Source organism: Muntiacus reevesi, chromosome 18 (genome assembly GCF_963930625.1).
Source record: "Muntiacus reevesi chromosome 18, mMunRee1.1, whole genome shotgun sequence".
NCBI lineage: Eukaryota > Metazoa > Chordata > Mammalia > Artiodactyla > Cervidae > Muntiacus > Muntiacus reevesi.
In genome coordinates, this window is record NC_089266.1 from 9,043,090 (window position 1) to 9,061,440 (window position 18,351).

General features: G+C 56.9%; 2 protein-coding genes across 3 annotated transcripts; one reads left to right on the forward strand and one right to left on the reverse strand.

Annotated features, from left to right (window-relative positions):
- Window positions 1-234: 234 nt before the first annotated feature.
- SYNGR2 (synaptogyrin 2) lies at window positions 235-4,056 on the forward strand. The gene is made up of 4 exons (XM_065910659.1): window positions 235-394; window positions 2,234-2,471; window positions 2,811-2,950; window positions 3,041-4,056. Exons 1-4 carry the CDS (start codon window positions 296-298, stop codon window positions 3,236-3,238), a joined length of 675 nt encoding a protein of 224 aa, XP_065766731.1. The 5' UTR covers window positions 235-295; the 3' UTR covers window positions 3,239-4,056.
- A 1,032-nt stretch (window positions 4,057-5,088) lies between these two features.
- Window positions 5,089-18,232, reverse strand: TK1 (thymidine kinase 1). 2 transcript variants are annotated; one of them, XM_065909656.1, is made up of 7 exons: window positions 18,042-18,232; window positions 17,895-17,926; window positions 16,739-16,849; window positions 13,804-13,897; window positions 6,619-6,708; window positions 6,203-6,322; window positions 5,089-6,029 (listed from the first exon to the last, which is right to left on the reverse strand). In XM_065909656.1, exons 1-7 carry the CDS (start codon window positions 18,105-18,107, stop codon window positions 5,829-5,831), a joined length of 714 nt encoding a protein of 237 aa, XP_065765728.1. In that variant the 5' UTR covers window positions 18,108-18,232; the 3' UTR covers window positions 5,089-5,828. The 2 variants fall into 2 exon arrangements, with proteins under 2 accessions (XP_065765728.1, XP_065765727.1); XM_065909655.1 differs by lacking the exon at window positions 17,895-17,926 and having other exon boundaries at window positions 18,042-18,176.
- Window positions 18,233-18,351: the final 119 nt, after the last annotated feature.

Below are 18,351 nucleotides of genomic sequence, written 5' to 3' on the forward strand. Positions count from 1 at the left end.
GCGCTGCGAGCCAGCAGCGCAGAGGGACGAGACCCCAGCCGAGACGTGGGCTGGACAATGAGCCCGCGACCGCTGGACTGACTTCGGTGACTGGCAGCGCAGGCCAGGCCAGGCCAGGCCGTCGGGGACCCTCGGCCGCCTGGGCACCGCCGCTCGCCTTGGGCGGAACTTTGCCCTCGGTCCCTGGGGCGGCGCTGGCCACGCCCCCGGGGGAGGAGTCGAGTCGGGGGCGGGGAGGCCGCCTGGCTCCTCGGCGGTCCGCGGCGGCGGCGGCGGCGGCGGCGGCTACGGCGACATGGAGAGCGGGGCGTACGGCGCGGCCAAGGCGGGCGGCTCCTTCGACCTGCGACGCTTCCTGACGCAGCCACAGGTGGTGGTGCGCGCCGTCTGCTTGGTGAGCCGGGGTGCGGGGCCGCGGGGACCCTACTTCGTCGCCAGGCCGGGGGCGGCGAGGGCGGAGGGGGCCTCCGCGCGCCGGAGAGCGCGACAGGTGGCAGGGGCCGAGGCCTGGGGGTGTAAGCGGCGCGCGCGGGGCGGGCGAGCGGGACGCGGGACCCTACAGCCGCTCACCACCGCCCGCACCCCGGGGCCCCGCCGCCCACCCCCACTCCGACCCCCGCCGCCCCCACCCCGGGCCCTGCCACCCCCACCGCCCGGCCCGGGCACCGGGTGGCCCGGGAGGCGCCGCCGGGAGCAGGCCCGTCGCCCTGCTGGCAGTGGGAGGAGTTTGAGGCGGCTCCAGGACAGGTGGCCGGCGTGCCACGACTCCCCGCCTGGGGGAATTCATCATGAGGGGGGCTTTCCGAAGCCACGTGCACGGGGTTGCGGGGGAGGGCCTGGCCACCCTGAAACAGAGCCTGTCTTCCACTCAAGAGCAGCCCATGGGTCTGCTCCCCACCCAAGGTCAAGTGACTCTAGTCTGTGCCCCTCCCCCTGAGCTGGGTGAGCCGCTCCAGCACCAGGTTACTGGGGCAGGGGGTTGGTGGGAGGTCCCCTGCTCTTGGACAACCAGAGCTCAAAGCTGGACAAGGTGTTAGCCAGCCCGCAGGTAGCGGGCTGGGCCTACAGTAGCCACACAGCACCTGCCTGGGGCTGAAGCCCTGTGAGTTGCCCTGGTGGCACCCTCATCCGCACTCTGCCTGACCTGTGGGGTCCGACCCCAGGAGCAGATGCCCATGTTTCGAGATGGCAGTGCCAGGAGTCAGGCTGGCACACTGCTCCCAGCATCCAGAGTTCCGGCTTCATCTCCAGCTGGGGGTGGGGCTTGTGACTGCCAGCTCTGGAGCCTATTGAGAGGGCCTTGTGCAGGCAGGCAGGGCAGGCGGGGAAGAGGCCTGGGCTAGTCCCAGAGGGAGCCAGGTGTCCGGACTCATATAAGGCAGGGTGGGGCGGTAGCCTTTCAGTTTGGGGCGGAGACAGATGATGTGATGCTGCTCCCAAGGGCCCGGAGCCCCTCCCAGAGTTGTGGCTGGTGCACCCTCTTCACCCCCTACCCCAGTGCCTCCAGGGTCGAGTACAGAGCTGTGTCCACAGGCCTGCTGGGCAGACCCGCCTGATGTGCCCTGTGTGGGTAGGACCCGCTGTGGGCAGAAGCCAACAGGGATTCCCTGGGAGGCCAGGGGACAGGATGCCAAAGAGCCCAGAATTCTTTTTAGGAGGAAAACTGGCCAAACTGGGGAGCCCAGCCTGGAGCAGGGAAGAGTCGGAGGGGGCTGTGGGAGTTGGCAGTCTGGGGACCCGGTTTCAGTTCAGAGGCCTGGTTTTCCTGAAGTGGGAGGAGTTCTCCATCACTCGGTGTTCAGGCCGAGGCTGGGCACTGGAGAGGTGACTCAGGCAGGTGGTGATCGGGGGTGAGACTCCAAGCTTGGGTTTCTCTGACTTTGTGAGCCATCCTGCTTAAAACTCACTAAAAGTGGGAGTGGTCAGGCAGAGCCATCCCCCAGGCAGACAGCGGGGTGGGCAGTCCCCACCCAGGAGATCCCCCTGACTCCCCACTGTCCTCAGTCCAGGAATCCCCAGTCATGCCCCTCATGACGGATGTCTGGAGAAGGAAGTGGGGAGGGGACTTGCTCCCCAAGTTCAGGAAGGGCTGGGTCGCTGACCTCCAGCAGGGGAACAGCAGGAGCGGCGGAGGCCAGTGTCCCCTCCCGCCAGGGTCCCACTCCATGTGCTGCCTGGGGGTGTGGCCCACGAGGGTGGCGGTCACTCAGCCCTTCCCCCGCCTCCTGCTCAGGTCTTCGCCCTGGTTGTCTTCTCGTGTATCTTCGGCGAGGGCTACAGCAACACCCACAATTCCCAGCAGCAGTACTGCGTGTTCAACCGCAATGAGGACGCCTGCCGCTACGGCGCCGCCATCGGGGTGTTGGCCTTCCTGGCCTCGGCCTTCTTCTTCGTGGTTGACGTCTATTTCCCCCAGATCAGCAATGCCACTGACCGCAAGTACCTGGTCATCGGTGACCTGCTCTTCTCAGGTATTGGTCAGCTGGCTGCACCTCCATTTGATCTTGGGGTGAACAGGAGGAGCAGTGTTCCCAGAAGCTCTAGGGGTCTGTGGCTGAAGGCTGGGGAGGGGTGGGAGCAGCCTCGGGTCTCCCCACGCCCACAGTCAGGCTGGCACACGACTTCTCACCGTCCGCTGAAACCCCCTGGAGCTGAGTGGGGCTTGGAGCAGAGCCCTAGAGAGGGCATCCTGTCCCCACCCCAGCTTCTGCATCAGCACCTCTGCACCCCGGGAGGCTTCTCGCTCCCGGGGGCCCCTGTCCTCCCGCCGCTCCATGGAGCTGACCCTCCCCTCCCGGCCTTCGCCCCAGCTCTCTGGACCTTCCTGTGGTTCGTTGGGTTCTGCTTCCTCACCAACCAGTGGGCGGCCACCAAGGTGGACGACGTGCGTATAGGAGCCGACTCAGCCCGGGCGGCCATCACCTTCAGCTTCTTCTCCATCTTCTCCTGGGTAAGTGGACCCAGGGCGGGCCAGGGTCCTGGTGTCTCTGGCGAAGGGTGGTGCAGGGCTGAGGAACCCAAACCTTGGGGCTCCCTGCAGGGTGTGCTGGCCTCCCTGGCCTACCAGCGCTACAAGGCTGGAGTGGATGACTTCATCCAGAACTACGTGGACCCCACTCCGGACCCGAACACAGCCTACGCCTCCTACCCAGGTGTGCCCGCGGACACCTACCAGCAGCCGCCCTTCACCCAGAACGCTGAGAGCACCGAGGGCTACCAGCCGCCCCCTGTGTACTGAGCTGCCACGGGGATGGTGTGCGGAGGGAGGAGGGCGCCTGGGGGCCTCCCCTCCTCCCCGGCTCCTCCCCCAAGGCTCGGCTCCTAGAGCCGCTGGCCCCTCTCGATGCACCTGGCGCCTGTCCGAACTGACACAGGGCCTGGAGAGAGTGCCCTGAGGTGCCTGTGCCCCAAGGGCTTCACCCACCACTCCTCAAGGGCATTTTTTTTTAGGAAAGGGTTTTTAGCTAGACACGTTTTGTTGCTTTTAATGACCGGCATCCCCACCTGGAATAGCTCCAGGCACCCGATGTGCTGTTTTGACAAGTGCCTTAGCTTCTCCCCAGCCCAGGAGCCGGGCCCACATCCAGGCGCCGGTGGCCGCAGCCATCTGGGGTTCTCTGCCAAAGACGAGGTTGCTGGGCCTTCTCCTCGCTCTTGCCGCGGGCGCTGGGCTGGGGCTTCTTCCCTCCTCACTCAGGTTTGTTCCGCCCCAGCCCCCTGCCCGCTCTGCGGGCAGCCGGCTGGCCGTGCTCACTGCTGAAGTGTCTGCTCGCTTGGACCTGTGGTCACTGTGCCAGTGCCTCTGGGTCACCTTCCTGGCAGCCGAGGGGGACTCAGGCAGCTGTCTCAGATCCCGCCCTGTGGCTGCAGGGAGGGTTTTGCCTGACAACACCCAGCTTTATGTAAATACCCCAGCTCTGTCAGGAGGTGGGGGTTGCACCCACAGCCCCCTAGGCTGCTCTGAATGTATATTACAAAGCCTTGGGGGAAGGACGCACAGCACCCTTGGATTCTGTTAGACTAATTCTGGAGATGGAATAAAAAATGGTTTTCTCATTCATAATCTCCATGTCATTGGCGGGGCCTCTCCCTGGGGCTGGGAGGAAGAGAAATTCCACTGAGGTCCAAGCTGTGGCTGAGGCCCTATGGAACCTAAGTTGTGGCAGCCTGCCCCTCCACTGTGCCAGCAACTCCCCCACCCCCACCCGGCCTGGGGTCTCATGCCTCACACTGCCCTCCATCAGCATCTTAAAATAGCAACTGTGCTCAGCTTGTAAACAACGCAGCTCTCTGGGCCGCCTTGCCAGGGTCCTGGCAGGCCCCAGGAGGGGCAGGGGTCCTCTGCTTCCTGTAGACAGGGCTCAGAACCCCTGCAGCCCGTCTCGGACCCTTGGGGAGTCGGCCTAACTGCCCAGCCCACGCCAGGGAGCAAGCTCCACTCCGGCAGGAGGCCAGGGCCCCCGAGGCAACTCTGGACTTCCCCTTTCGAGCAGTGAGAGGGAGCTGTCAAAAGTGGGCCCTAGTAGTTTCAAAATCCTGAGTAAAAACTCACAGGGTTTATGGTCTGACCGTGGTACTGCACCTCTGTAACCTGAGACCAGCCACAAACCAATGGGAGGGAGAAGCTGAGGTAAGGATGGGGGAACTCAGACCCCATCTGCACGGGGCAGACCCACAGCCCAGGCCTACCCCACCCTGGAGCACCCTCACCTTCCCATAAGCTGCCCACAGCCAACGGGCTGTGGCAGAACCCAAGGCACAGCAGAACTGGTCTTCCTGGCTCCTGAACGGTCAAGTGTCTGTTTCAGAAACTAAAACAGACCAGCTGGCAGCACAGACCAAGGCTTCATCTTTCCAACCGAGCCCCAGGTTCCTGCATCTGTCTTGACCTGAAACCCGCCCAGACAGAGGAGCAGGCAAATATTCCTCTTAGAACACTTGATGATCATCTCTCAGTTAAAAAGATTTGTGGTTAAGGGGTCAGGAGTACTAGAAAAAGATTTGAAAGGAAATCCCCATACCTGAATCACGTCAGAGGTGTCTATAGTGAGACCCGGGGAATCCCAGACAGTTAAAAGAGAAATATGCTTTTACCAACCAATAAATTTTAATATTAGTTATCAGTTCCATACACACACACAGCCCCCACCTCCTTAGAAGACAAGCCCATGGGAGCTGAGTCCCAGAGTAGGGTAAGTATCACCCATGTGGAAGAAGCTGTAATTCCGGAGAAAATGATCGCCAGATCAGGAAGGGCTTTCAGCCCAAAAGGAAATAAGAACAAGTCCAGCCATCCCCAGGGTCGGCTGGGAGCCCGTCCCAGGCTGAGGGACCAAGTCTTTGCGTGGGAGGAGGCCCACGCTGAGCCGGAGGTGCTGGGGTATGGACTGCCCTGTGAGAACAGAAACTCAACAGCAAATGCCACAAAGGGGGAAGAAGCCGGCGACGCCGATGTCACAGCAGCTTGCAGCTTGGCCTCACCCCAAGAGGGATGGCTGCAGCGGCCAGACCCCGCCTCGCAGGGCAGCCAGCTCCAGCCTGGGGAGACTGCGATGGCCCCGCAGCCGGGATGGGAACTGAGAAAAGCCAGTGGGCAGGCAAGGAGGGAAGTGTGCAGTGCAGACCACCAGCCGCTGCCTTGGCCTGGGAAAGGGCGCAGCAGCCGGCCTATCGCTGGTGAAACCTCCCCCCACCCCCCCCAACACCACCCCACCCCCAACTTCCTCCTCCAAGAAGGCCGGGCAGCGCGCGGGCGTCCGCCAGGGGGCGACCGCGGGCGGGGGAAGCAGGTGGCCGGTGAGTGCCCGCCCCGGGGAGGGGCCAGTGCCTCAGTTGGCCTGACTGCACTGCAGGATATGAGGGGCAAACAGCTTCCGGGCTCCTGGGGCCTCCGCGGGCTTTACCAGCGTCATCGGGCAGTTCTCCTTATTCTCTTCGCTGTCTAGCACGGCGGGCTGACCCGAGGCCTTCTTGAAATAGCACAGGCGGCACACGGAGTGGTACTTGTCTGCTCCTCCGATGACCTCGACCTGACCGTGAGACAGGAAGAACCTGCACTGAGCGGGGGGCGCAGCGCCCCACCCCTCGCCCCTGGGAGATGGCAGAGGGCGGCTACGTCCTTCTCCACACCCAGCCTCTTGGTGTAGGCGCCCCTCCCTGCCCCCCACCCGCCCATCCTTTGGAGAAGGTGGGGGGCAGCTACCTCCTTCTCCACGCCCAGCCTCTTGGTGTAGGCGGCCTCTCGGAAGCACTCCATGCACACCGCCGTCAGCTTGACCACGCTCTCTGCCAGGGGCACCAGGTTCAAGATGGTCCCAAAAGCCTGTACCGGCCACAGAAAGACGGGTGCACACTCATTTCACCGGGTGGGCTTTTCCTAGAGCCCCTGACTCACAGCCCTGAAGCCAGGAAACTAAGCCTGGACCTTGGCTTCCCCCAGGGCACCAGCCCAAGGCAGGTGGAGTCAGGGTCACCCCGGGGAGCTGGGTCTGGCTGGCCTGAATGCCTGGGCTCCGACATGGTGTGGGCATCCAGGGCGGGCTGGGCTGTCCATTTCCGAGCGCTGCCCAGGTCCCTCCGTCCCCGGTCCCATCTCAAGACTTGGGCCAGACACTTCACCTTCCTCTGGAAGGTCCCATCCAGCGCAGCCACGATGACGGTCTTCCCAGAGTTGGCCATGTTTTCGCAGAACTCCACGATGTCAGGGAACTGGGGGAAAGGGTGAGAGGAGGAGGAGTGAGCTTCGGCCCTGGGTAGCAGCTTCCGGGAGCTGCGGACACGCCACCAGGCCCAGAAGCTCCAGCTACCCGGGTCGGCATGCAGCTGAGACAGGGCAGCCCCAGCCCTCCCACCCGGCACACGGCCTGCACACTCACAGCTGCCTGACTCGCTCCCCCATCGCACCAACTTTCCACGGCAGAGCCAGGCCGTGCTCCAGGCTAGGCGCCCGGACCTGCCACCAGGGTGACGCAACCCAGGTGGAGAGGCCGCCTGCCACCACAGTGGGCCAAAGCTCAGATCCGACACTGCCTCGGGCTTGAACCCGGTTCTCGGTTGGACCCATTCATTATCTGTGACCCTGGCAATGATTTCACATTCCTGAGCCCAGGAAAAGGCAAGGAAGGCTCTTGGTGATGTTTAAGGATTAAGGACACTCAAATACCTCATTACATATGCTATTTGGCTGAGAGGCAGGCTCTGTGTGTTTGCTTTTGTTTTTTTCTTCTTTTAAACATAATGTGCCATGAGATGCCTATAGAAGGGGTAGGAGTTCCACTGGCCACTTACAGAGCAGGATGGCTCAACACACCACCTGCAGAAAGTCACTTACTTGGTAACTCAAATTTTATTTCAAGTGGCCCAAGGGGCCACTACTTAAACGAATCCTTTGGTGACCTTTCACTGGTCAATCACCTATCTGGTCTGTGGGTTGGGTGAAGTGGGGAGTTCGGGTGTTTGGGCAAAGGGTCTCTCTCCAAGCCACTCGTGGAGATGTGTAGTTACAAGACCTGAGGGTTCACCCAGATAAGGACCAGGACAGGGCTTAGAGAACCCGGAACAGTTCCAGCAGGATTCGCGAAAGCCAGACCTGACCGCCCTCTGCAGGGTTTGCTGAGCCTGTGCTAAGGAAGCAGCACTCTGAGGCTCCAGCCCGGCTCCAGGTGAGGCCCCTGCTCTTCTCTACAGGACTCGCTCCTCACAGATGGCGGAAATGTAGCCCCCAGCCTGCAAGGACCCGTCCACCAGTGCCCCCCACCCCCACCCACGTTGTCACAAACAAAACTGTTTCTAGACATTGCCAGAAATCCACGGGGACGGCGGGGGGCAGAACCACCCTGGGAGGAGCACCCTCTTCACCTTACCCTCCCTGTCCAGACGTGGTGCCTCCACACCAGGGTTTGGGGACTGCGAGGGGTCCTCCACCCTGCCTGCTACAGTGACGCCAGTGGTCGGAGAGCTCAATTCTTCCACCTGAACTTTGTGCCCTGTTCACATGCCACCCCGCTCTCTGCCCAAACACTGAACCCCCAGCAGGGGTTCCTGGACGATCCAAGGTACAGTCAGAGCTGCCCAGGTCGTCTGCAACATCCCAGAAGGCCCACTGGTAACCAACCACGTTACTGACGTTTGTTTCTGTCACCATTCGTTTTTTTAGGTTATGTTATGGGTTGACTCATGAACCCTTCCACCCCCCCCCCCAAATCCTTATGCTGAAACCCTGACCTCCAATGCCTCAGAATGCAACCTTATTTGGAGAGAGAGTCTTTGCAGAGGTCATCCAGTTAAAGTAGGTATGTAGGGTGGGCCTCACTCCAGTATGAATGGTGTCCTCGCAAAAAGGGGAAACTTGGACCCAGGGACAGACAGAGGAGGAGATGAATGTGGAGATGCAGGGAGCAGATGGCCACCCACACGCCGAGGGGACCGGCCTGAGACAGACTCTCCGACTCTCCCTCACGGCCTCAGGGGGAACCCGCCCTGCCCACACCTTGATCTTGGGCTCCCAGCCTCCAGAGGTGTAGGAAATGAATGTCTGTGGTTTAAACCGCCTGGTCTGAGGCGCATGTCACAGCAGCCGGAGACGCCAGTACAGGTTACACTGAAAGCGAGACTTCAGAGAACCCGGCAAATGAATTTTCTTGGGAGATAAAAATGATCACCACGGGGGATCCAGCGAGAAAAGCAACAGGAGGGGTTTCTCGACAGTGACAAGCCTGCCCGTGTGGTTCATCTGCTGGGCCAGTACCAGGGCTGACCTGCCGAGAACCGCTTCCTGAACAAGGTGTGATGGGTGGGGGAGAGGACCGAAAGCTGTGGAAGCGGAGATCAGGCAGCCAGGAAGGAGATTCGCTCTTGTCGTCATGTTGGCGGCCTCGTGATGCTCGAGGGAAGCACCCCGGCCCTGCCCAGGCGGAGACCTCACTTCCTGGCAGCCCGGCTGGCGTTGAAGGTTGCAGAGGCCACAGGAGGGGACAGGGCGAAGGATGTGACAGTGAAGGATTCAGCCGCTCCACCATGAATGGTAAAGACTAAATGAGATGCCCAGACCAAATCCAGAGGCAAATAAACCAGGAAGAAGTGTTTACAGCATGTAACAAAGTGGCACTGGCTATATCACACGTCCTAGAGGAGAGACAACCCAAGAGGAGGTTCTTTACAAAAGGAGAAATACAGGGAAAACAGTGTCAGCCACCCAGGAAGAAAAGAGAAAGGCAGGCAGAACAGAATATGTGCGTGCAGCCACCGCCCCCTGCCCTCTTCGGGGGATGTCTGCAGAGACCCGGCATTCCCCGCCCCCCTCTCCCAATCCATCCATGCCCCTCCAGCAGAGGACCGTCCTGGGCGGCTTCCAGGCTCTCCCAGGGTTAAGGCTGAAGTCCTTCCTGCTGACCAGGCCGAAGCCCCTGATCTGGAGCACACTCTTGCCTGGGAACTTCACCCCACTTTCCTTCCAGCCCCTCTCTGACCGTTCTCATAAAGCATGATCCCCACTGGGGCTCCACCTACTCACACGGCTTTTCTCTCCCCTAGTTGCCAAAACTTTTACATAACTCTTTCCCCCAGCTAGAATGGAAGTGCAAGGGCGAGACCTTGGCTGTACCCCCAACACCTAGAACACGGCCGCCGTATGGCTCAAGCTCAGAAAACACTGGATGAATAAGCTCAACCTCTTGACCAGTGATTCCAATACACCAGATAAACCCCAATACACCAGATGACAGCCCGACGTCCACCCACACGTCCATCACAGCCTTTAAGTGCCGCACCCAAGGGGGCGGGTCATGCAAGACACGGTACCTTCATAAGGACAGGTGTCTGTTGATGTGGAAAGATGGTCACAACACGTGATATGAGCCCGATCTATAAGTAGATATATACGTACGGAGACTAGAAGGATGCAAACCAAGATGTTCTGTGATTTTTGTTTTGTTTTTCTGAGCAGCGAAAGAGAAGGGCAGGGCAGTGGGAGGAGCTGCCTGTGTTCACAGTGGGCCTCGGGGTTGCTGTGCTGAACAGAATTAATTTCATACAACTAATTTCACAGAATTAATTTCATGAGCTTCTGGCCCAGTCACACAAGACAAAACCAGACTCCTTCTCGGGAATTCCCTGGGGGTCCAGTGGTTAGGATTCAGAGCTCTCGCTGCCGTAGGCCCCGGTTCAATCCCTAGTCCAGGAACTAAGATCCCACACGTGTTGCATGGTGAAAACAAACCAGACCTCTCCCTAAGCATGTCTGAGCACAGACAGAATGTAAGCATCACCTAGGCTACGGGATACCAAATGTCCCCCCTCCTGGATAAAGGAGTGACCCCTGCTGCTTCGGCCTCCTGGTCCACCCTTCCTACAGGTGACATTTAAGATGCTGGTCAGAATCATCGCCCTTCCCAGGATACCAAATCAAAAGCCAAACCGACCTCCAAAACCCTCCCCGAAGGACCCGATGCAGCCCCCATTCCCTAATAACCAAGCCCTCACCCACACCCCCCAGTTCTCGTGTCGGTGTCTTCCTGCAGCTACAGTCCCCAGTTGTTCAGTTCTGGGGCTGTTCCTGACGGTCCCTGGGCAGAGGACGTTGATAGTCAATTATGGACTTTCTTCTTAAGTACAGTCCTTCCTGACTTTTCCTAGGAGTCCTACTTGTGGTAAAGCAGAGATAAGAATGGCACTCAGGGTGATACCACGAGGCTGGCATGCCCAGGAGCCAGTTGCCCACCTATCACTGTACCCTCAGCTGATAGCTTGGGGACTTCAGACACACCCCTCCCTGACACCCCGTCTGCACAGAAGGATGAAGGAAGGGAGGGGCAGTCCTTTTGTTGGGTCCCATGTTGAGAGGCAGCCCCTGGGAACCCAGACTTCTTTCTAAGCAAGACCCACAGGGGTGAGGACAGAACAGAAGACCGGCGATGTTTCTATAGGGGGTTTAATAAATACTTATGATGGAAACTCAACTGTGACTTGCGGGCCAGGGAGGAAGCAGCCATAGAAACACGGAATAGAACTAGGGGTCAGGTGGCCCACCAGCTCCTGAACCAGGGTACTTGGCTCTCAACCAAGGAGGTGTCAGAAGAGGAAGGTCCCTGTCAGGGTGTCCAGCTCAGCCCTGAAAACACACTTTAGCCAGGGAGCAGAGTGGTTAGCAGGCACACACTGGGCCTGAAGGACATGAGAGCCTCCCCAAAGCTCGCATTCCTTGTTCTGAGAGCCACCTCCCCAAAACTGACCCAGCCTCCCCAGAGCCTTCCGGAGATTAGTCTAGAAGAGAAAGGGAAGAGTTGCAGCCCTGTTCTCACCCTGAACCCCCTCTTACCCCAAGTCCCTCCACCATGAAGCCACAAAAGAAAACATAAGTGTACGCCTGTGTGTGCATGAAGAGGCCAGCTAAGACACAGCTGTGTTCAGAAGCAAGTTGACCATCTCCAGAGGCAGAAATGCAGTGGACACAACAAGGTGGGTGAACAGACGGATGCAGTCTGGCTCCCGGAGCAGGTCTGGGCAGCTGGCAGTCCGTCTCCAGAGGGGACACGCGTAAAGATACACCCCGTGTGGGGACAGAGGACCCCCAGTCCCAGGTGGGAGGGAAGCCGGGGGCTGTGATCGCCAGAACAGAGCCTGAGACGTCCCTGTAGGCCATTCCAGCCGAGCCACTGGCTCCACCCTGCCCTGGGACCTGGAAGGCAGGGCAGGCAGATGGCCGACCACTCACCTAACACAGAAAAGTATTTCCTTAATTCTCTATTTCCTCTTCCTCCAGGGCATAGCACTGGACCAAATGTACAGATAAGGGGACCATATGCCAAAACTCCAGTGGTGGGAAGGCAGCAGAGGCAAGGCACACACACAGACCCTGGCACACGGAAACCACCCAGGGACACACTGGGTTCTAGGGACCCCCGGGCTCTCCCCTCTCTCCCGTCCGCATGCAGCCACCCGGACTGATCTTGGAAGTCACGTGTGAAGACAGGAGCCTCGTTGGCAGGCCATCCCACCACTGATGACTTGGAATAAGTTTCTTTCATGGTAAGCTACTGAAAATTTGGGTTTATTTGTCATAGGAGCTCACATTACCCTAACGTAATGGGTGCAGGTGGGGGGGTTGAAGTAAACTCCCTGGGGAGTTTTAGTTGTATCCATTTAAGACGCACTTGCAAAAGCAAAACATTGCAAAACACTGGAAAGAAACTAAGATCACAAGAGACAACCCACAAGCTCAGCCTGAGAACACGCTCCTAATGACCCAGATGCAGAGTGAGCTGGAAACGACTGTAAAAGAAGGTTTCCACAAAGACAATGGAAGGAACAGAATCGATTCTTAAACAAGAGTATCTAAATGTCCACCAACAGATGAGTGGCTAAAGAAGATGTGGTACATATGTACAATGGAATATTACTCAGCCATTAAAAAGAACAGAACAATGCCACTGGCAGCAGCATGAGTGGATCTGGGGTGAAGTCAGGGGAAGACTTCATATAATATCACTTATATGTGAAGTCTAAAAAAAAAAACAGGGTACAAATGAACTTATTTACAAGAAAGAAACAGAGTCACAGGTGTAGAAAACAAAGTTATGTTTACCAGGGGGCATGAGGTGGGCGAGGATAAACTGGGAGGTTGGGATTGACATATACATACTACCATATATAAAACAGAGCTAATAAGGACCTCCTGCACACCACAGAGAACTCTACTCAATGTTCTGTAATGGCCTGTGTGGGAAAAGAATCGATAAAAAAGAGTGGCTGGATGTATACCTGTAACTGATTCACTTTGCTGTGCGCTTGAAACTAATACACTGTCAATCAACTCTGCTCCAATAAAGCGAAAACAAACAAAAAACCCAAGAGCAGATTGTTACATAAGCCACACCCAGTACCAAACAGGATCAATAAAAATAAGACCCCCGGACCACACTGTTCTGAGAGGGAATAGACGGGTTCCCTGCCCAGGAGAGTGATCCGAGAAGCCTTCTCCTGAGCTCCAAGGCGTGCGGCTGCTGCTTTTCCAAAGTAGCAAGGGGAAATACTGGCCAAGTGCCACCCCGCTAACGCTAGAAAGCAAAATAAAGCCATACTCACATCAAGACTGGGAGAGATTCCCACCGACACAGCCCAGCTGTAAGAACTACTAAAGGATGTGTTTCAGTAGGAGGAAAAATAAACCCATAAAGAATAAGCAAGAGGGACTTCCCCAGTGGTCCAGCGGCTAAGACTGTGCTCCCAATGCAGGGGGCCCGGGTTCAGTCCCTGGTCAGGAAACTAGATCCCATATGCCGCAACTAAGACATGCCGCTGCCAAATGAATAAATATTAAAAAAAACAAACAAAAACAAGCAAGAAGCATCAGTGAGCCAAACCAAACCAAACCCTTCCTTCTGGTATTGAGAAATCAAATTTTTTTCTTCATCATAATTTTTTTTTTTAAGGTACAATAAATTCCATGTAACAGTAACACAGAGGGACTCCCCTGGTGGTCCAGTGGCTAAGAGTCTGTGCTCCCAATGAAGGGGGCCCAGGTTTGATCCCTGGTCAGGAAGCTAGATCCCCCATGCTACAATGAAGACTGAATGAGACCCAAGCAGTCAAATAAATAAATATTAAAAAAAAAAAAAAAAAAACTCAGTAACACAGAAAGTAGGAAGGAGAATTCAAAGGGTTTTCAGATACTAGTTAAAGCAAATTAACTTAGCAATATTTACCTTTAAAGATCAGAAATAGAACCAATAACCTCCAAACCAGCAGAGGAAAAAGGGGGACTTAAGGGGTTCATAGGAAGAGCAATGTCAGGACACGTCAACTTACAAACTGCCCTTCGTCGATGCCTATGACGGCCACGCCCTGGGCATCCTGGATCACGTCCCGGAGCAGACAGGCTGGCAGGGCCTCCATGGTGTTCCTGGGGACAGAAAGCCAGAATGTGGGCAAGGCAGGGGAGCCCGAGGAGACCCAGAACCAAGACGAGGGGCTAGGGAAGCGCCTCACGACCACCCCCTCCCTGCAAAGCAGGTCGAGCCATCTGCCTAGAGCTTTGAGAAGTTACTGCCCCTGGGAAGGCATCTGGGGAGGAGAGTAAAGGTCTTTGTTCAGAAAACCAGTTATTCAACACGAGCTATTTCACTTCACGCTTTGGACTGGAAATTAGCAATGCCCAATATAAAAGGTCAACCTGGATGCCAAGCTCTTCTCTGCTGTGTGTTTAAGGGGAGGGGCCGGGGCACAGAAGGGGTTAATTCATCAGGTACAGTGTCCAGGGCCCATGATGCTTTGGGGATGAATGAAACCTTTTAATTCTCTTTTAAAAATCAGAATAAGGGGCTTCCCTGGTGGCTCAGTGGTAAAGGATCTGCCTGCCAGTGGAGGAGGCACAGGTTCGAGCTCCGATCCTGGAAGACCCCGCGTGCTGCATGGCAACTAAGCCCGTGTGCCACAGCTACTAAGCCTGTGCCCTCGAGCCTGGTAGCTACGACTGAAGCCCGTGTGCCCCAGGAGAAGCCACCCCAGTGAAAAGCCTGCCCACCACAACTCGAGAGTAGCCCTCGCTCGCCTCAACTAGAGAAAAACCTGAACAGCAAGGAAGATCCAGCCCAACAAAAAATAAATAAATAAAATTATTTTTTAAAAAAATCAGAATGTGACTCAGTCTTATTTTTGTCTTTCTAGCAATGTAGTCAGAGAGTATAATTTTTTTTTTCTTTTGATAGAGGAAGGGGCCCATGAAAGTCTTACCATGGCCCCGGGCAGACCATTAGCACCAGAATCTAAGACTTGCAGCCCCATGCGCCAGCAGAGATAAGCTGGGAACACCAACCAGCAGGGCAGTGACCTAGAATTCCCTCCTTTGGACTCCTCTGACTGATTACAGAATTTCTTACAGGCCATAGAGCTATTAACAGGCAGAGTCAAATCCACATTCGTGCTTCTGTCTCCTGTTTCCTAAGGGCGGATTCCCACCCAGCAAAGTGTGAAAGCGAAAGGCAGCCGTGGGAATGTTCCAGTGCATCCCGCCCCGCCCCCACAGCCAGGCCTTCTGAAAGAGGAAAGCTAGTTCTTTGTCTTCTTTTTAAAAAGTTTCTGTTTTTCTACAACCTTATTTTCTTCTGTTTCCATTTCTGCCTGCTCCTCTGAACTAGCCTTGCCAGGGGCTAGGAGCTTCCTGAAGGTTCTGCAGTTTGCAGCTAGAGTGGCTCAGACCATAAAGAATCTGCCTGCAAGGCAGGAGACCTGGGTTCAATCCCTGGCAACCTACTCCAGTATTCTTGCTGGGGAAAATCCCATGGACAGAGAGGTGGCAAAGAGTTGGACATGACTGAGCAACTTTCACTTTTAAACTATGCCGTAGTGATTATTTTACCAGTTACCTTATGGTCATCCTGCTTCAAGCTGTGGGAAGAGCGTGAAACTATTTCCTGCATTTTAAATTCCCCACCCTTCCGCAAATAAAGAAAACCAGAATGCAGGCAAAGCAGTAAGTTGGTTCCATCACTAGCAAGAGCACCGTCTCTGGAGCGTTGTCACCCTGCCAAACGTCCGGTCTCTGCTGGGGCTTGTCCAGGCCTCTACAGCCCATGTCAGAGACGGTCTGTGACCCTGGGGCGGAGCTTGGATTTCACCCCATTGAACAGACTCCAGAAGCTGCACTTCTATTCGCTGCAGCGTTGCCTCTCCTGCCTGATTGTCCTCCCCTGATGCTCCCCGAGCCCCACGCAGCGGAGGCCTATGCTTTAGGGATGAGAAAGCAAATTTGGAGATGTAAATGACCTAACTGCAACAGACAGCAGGTCGGGGAAACGTCACTCAACGTTTAACTTAACTCCAAGTCCAGGGCCCTTTAAGCCTCAGCACCTGCCTGCCTTCAGAACCCCACTTGTTAGCCTATGAAATCACCCAGCCCGTAAAAACTAACCATGCCATATGTTGAGGCCACTCTCTCCTTCTGAGATGGGCCATACTCTGTGGCGTGTGTTTCTTGCTAAAGAAATCCACCTCTTACCTTTAAAAAAAAAAAAAGCTCCCACCCTGAAACCACACACAGCATGGCCTTGATGCTGGGGGTCAGGTGGACAAATCTGGAAGACAACAGTGTCTCAGGCTCCAAAATATCAGGCCCCAATCTGCTGCATGGAATGGCAGGAATGGTACTAAATCTCACATCCCAACCTCAGGCAGCAGACTGAAATGTCCACAGGGCGCAGGCAGATAAACATAAAAGGGGGATGCACAAGACGAGGGGAAGTCAAGGACAAGCCAACTAAAAATTTAAATAAGATTCACTCTGCAGGCCAACAGGACCAGTTTGCACCTTCCATGGAGGTCAAGAGAAGCATTTCTTAACCTTGGCCAGATACTACTGACATTCGGGGCTGGATCATTCTTTGCTGTGAGGCGGTCTGTGCTTCGTAGAATGTTCAGTGGCATTCCTCTACCAACTAGTTGCCATCATGCCCTTATCTCCTCCTGTGGTTAAAAACTAAAAACATCTCCAGACATTACAAATAGACTCTAGAAGGCAAAATCACCTCCACTGGGTTAAGAACCACTGGGCTAGAGTCCCAAGAAAGGCCGAGTTGTAGGGTACCATGCCAAGCAACTAGGAAAGTTCGCAGATTTAAACGGTTCGTTGTCAGGCATCAGCATTATTAACCATCTGCTCTAAAGAACTCTCACAGTATGTTCTGTGAATTTACACCGGGCTTCTCACAAAAGGTGTGGGGACAGGATGGAAGAGGCAGGGACTGACCGGTCATGTGTGGAGAAGAGGCTGCTGTAACGCGTGTCTTTGGCATATTTGATCACCAGGCACTTGTACTGGGCAATCTGGAAGCGACGGACCCGTCTCATCAGCTCAGTACTGCAAGGGAAGGCCCAAGCATTAATGTGGGTGAGGAAGACCCTATCAGCTCAAGTTGGGCTCCCCACCGCCTTCTGAGGGTCTATAGCCTGAGTCCCACCCATGGAGGGGAAGGCCGCAGGGCAGGGTGTGGGGAAGACCTGTGAGGACAGAAAGGACCCCAGCACAGAGTTTCAGTCTAGGCCCAGGAGGGAGGAGCATGTCTGGGCAGGAAGTGATTCTCTATGGGGAGGGTGTCAAGGAGGGGCCCTCAGGTGGTCCAGGGAGGGGCTGAAGGAGTGATTCTGTCAGGGGCATGGTGGGGTGGGCAGAGGCAAAGACCACAAGCAGAGGAGAGGGGTCCAGATTCCATTCCAAAATCATCTCACCCCACAGTTCTTCACCTAATCTGAATGAACAGAACTTTTTGGGGCAACAAGGAAAGCATCAAGTCTGTGTCCACGAGCCCACCCTGAGCCTCACCATCGTGGGCAAGGGCTTTGACCTGGAGGGATCTCCCCCAGGGCCATGTAGGAAGGGGTCAGGGGAGTTACTGGGAGCTCGCTGGCCCCACCTGGTCCGGGATTGGGTCTATCACTTCAAGGAAGTGAAGGTGGCAGTGGCTTGACTCTGCAGTGTGCAGAGTGACCACCTTCCTGGGCCGTCTAAGGAAACAGTCACCCTGGAAGGAAGCGACAGACACTGCAGGGCGCTCAGGGCCCGGTCACCGTGCACACGCCCTTCAGGTGGGGCTTTGGAGGGTCTAAACGATGATCAAACGATGACCAGCTCCCGGAAGGATGGGTGGTTGCATGGCCCCAAGCGGAGGAGGGTCTGACGGAAATGGAAGGAGCGCCTCCTCCGCGAGGGATTCCACGGAGGAGAGACATTCTGGGCGGGAAAGCGGGGCTCGGGCAGCCGGAGATGTTCCGGGGTTGGGGGGGAGCCGTGCTCTGAGAGGGGCCGCAGGTTCGGGGCGGGGCGGACGGCGTCCCCGGGGACTGGAGGAGGAGCAAGGAAGCAGAGGAGGAGGTCCTGGGCCACCCCCGTCCCGCAAGGCCATTACCTTTTTCCTGAGAACATGGGGCCGAGAATCACCTAGGAGAAAAGGAAAGGTCACTTCGGGCCCCGGGGCGCAGAGATACTCAGGGACCCACCTCCCCCAGCAGTCACGACTCCGACCCTGACCCCGACCCCGCCCCGGCGCCCGCACCTGGATCTGCCCCCGGGTCTTGCTGGGGGAGCCTGGCAGCACGTTGGGCAGGTTGATGCAGCTCATGGCACCTTCAGGGAGCTGGCAAGCCGAGCACTCTGCGCCGCCGCCGCCTTGCAGGCTCCCGCGGGTTCCCGCGCAGGGCGCGTTATCCCCGGCGCGGGCCAATCGGGAGCCAGGGCCGCAGTCCCGGAACCAATCACCGCGCGGCCGCGGGACTGGAGGGAGATTTGGCCTCAGCCCGCCCCATCGTGGGAGGGACCAGAAACGAGCTTACCAGGCTCTGTCCCGGGAGAGGTGGGCGTGGCTC

Bases quoted from the DNA above. Each gene is read 5' to 3' on its own strand.
- SYNGR2 (XM_065910659.1), top strand. From the start codon at position 296: ATGGAGAGCGGGGCGTACGGCGCGGCCAAGGCGGGCGGCTCCTTCGAC. The intron at 395-2,233 runs GTGAGCCGGGGT...CCTCCTGCTCAG, and splicing joins TGGTGCGCGCCGTCTGCTTG to GTCTTCGCCCTGGTTGTCTT. The intron at 2,472-2,810 runs GTATTGGTCAGC...CCTTCGCCCCAG, and splicing joins CGGTGACCTGCTCTTCTCAG to CTCTCTGGACCTTCCTGTGG.
- TK1 (XM_065909656.1), bottom strand. From the start codon at position 18,107: ATGAGCTGCATCAACCTGCCCAACGTGCTGCCAGGCTCCCCCAGCAAG. The intron at 6,709-13,803 runs GTAAGTTGACGT...CCTTTCCCCCAG, and splicing joins GCATCGACGAAGGGCAGTTT to TTCCCTGACATCGTGGAGTT. The intron at 6,323-6,618 runs GTGAAGTGTCTG...TGGCCGGTACAG, and splicing joins ATGGGACCTTCCAGAGGAAG to GCTTTTGGGACCATCTTGAA.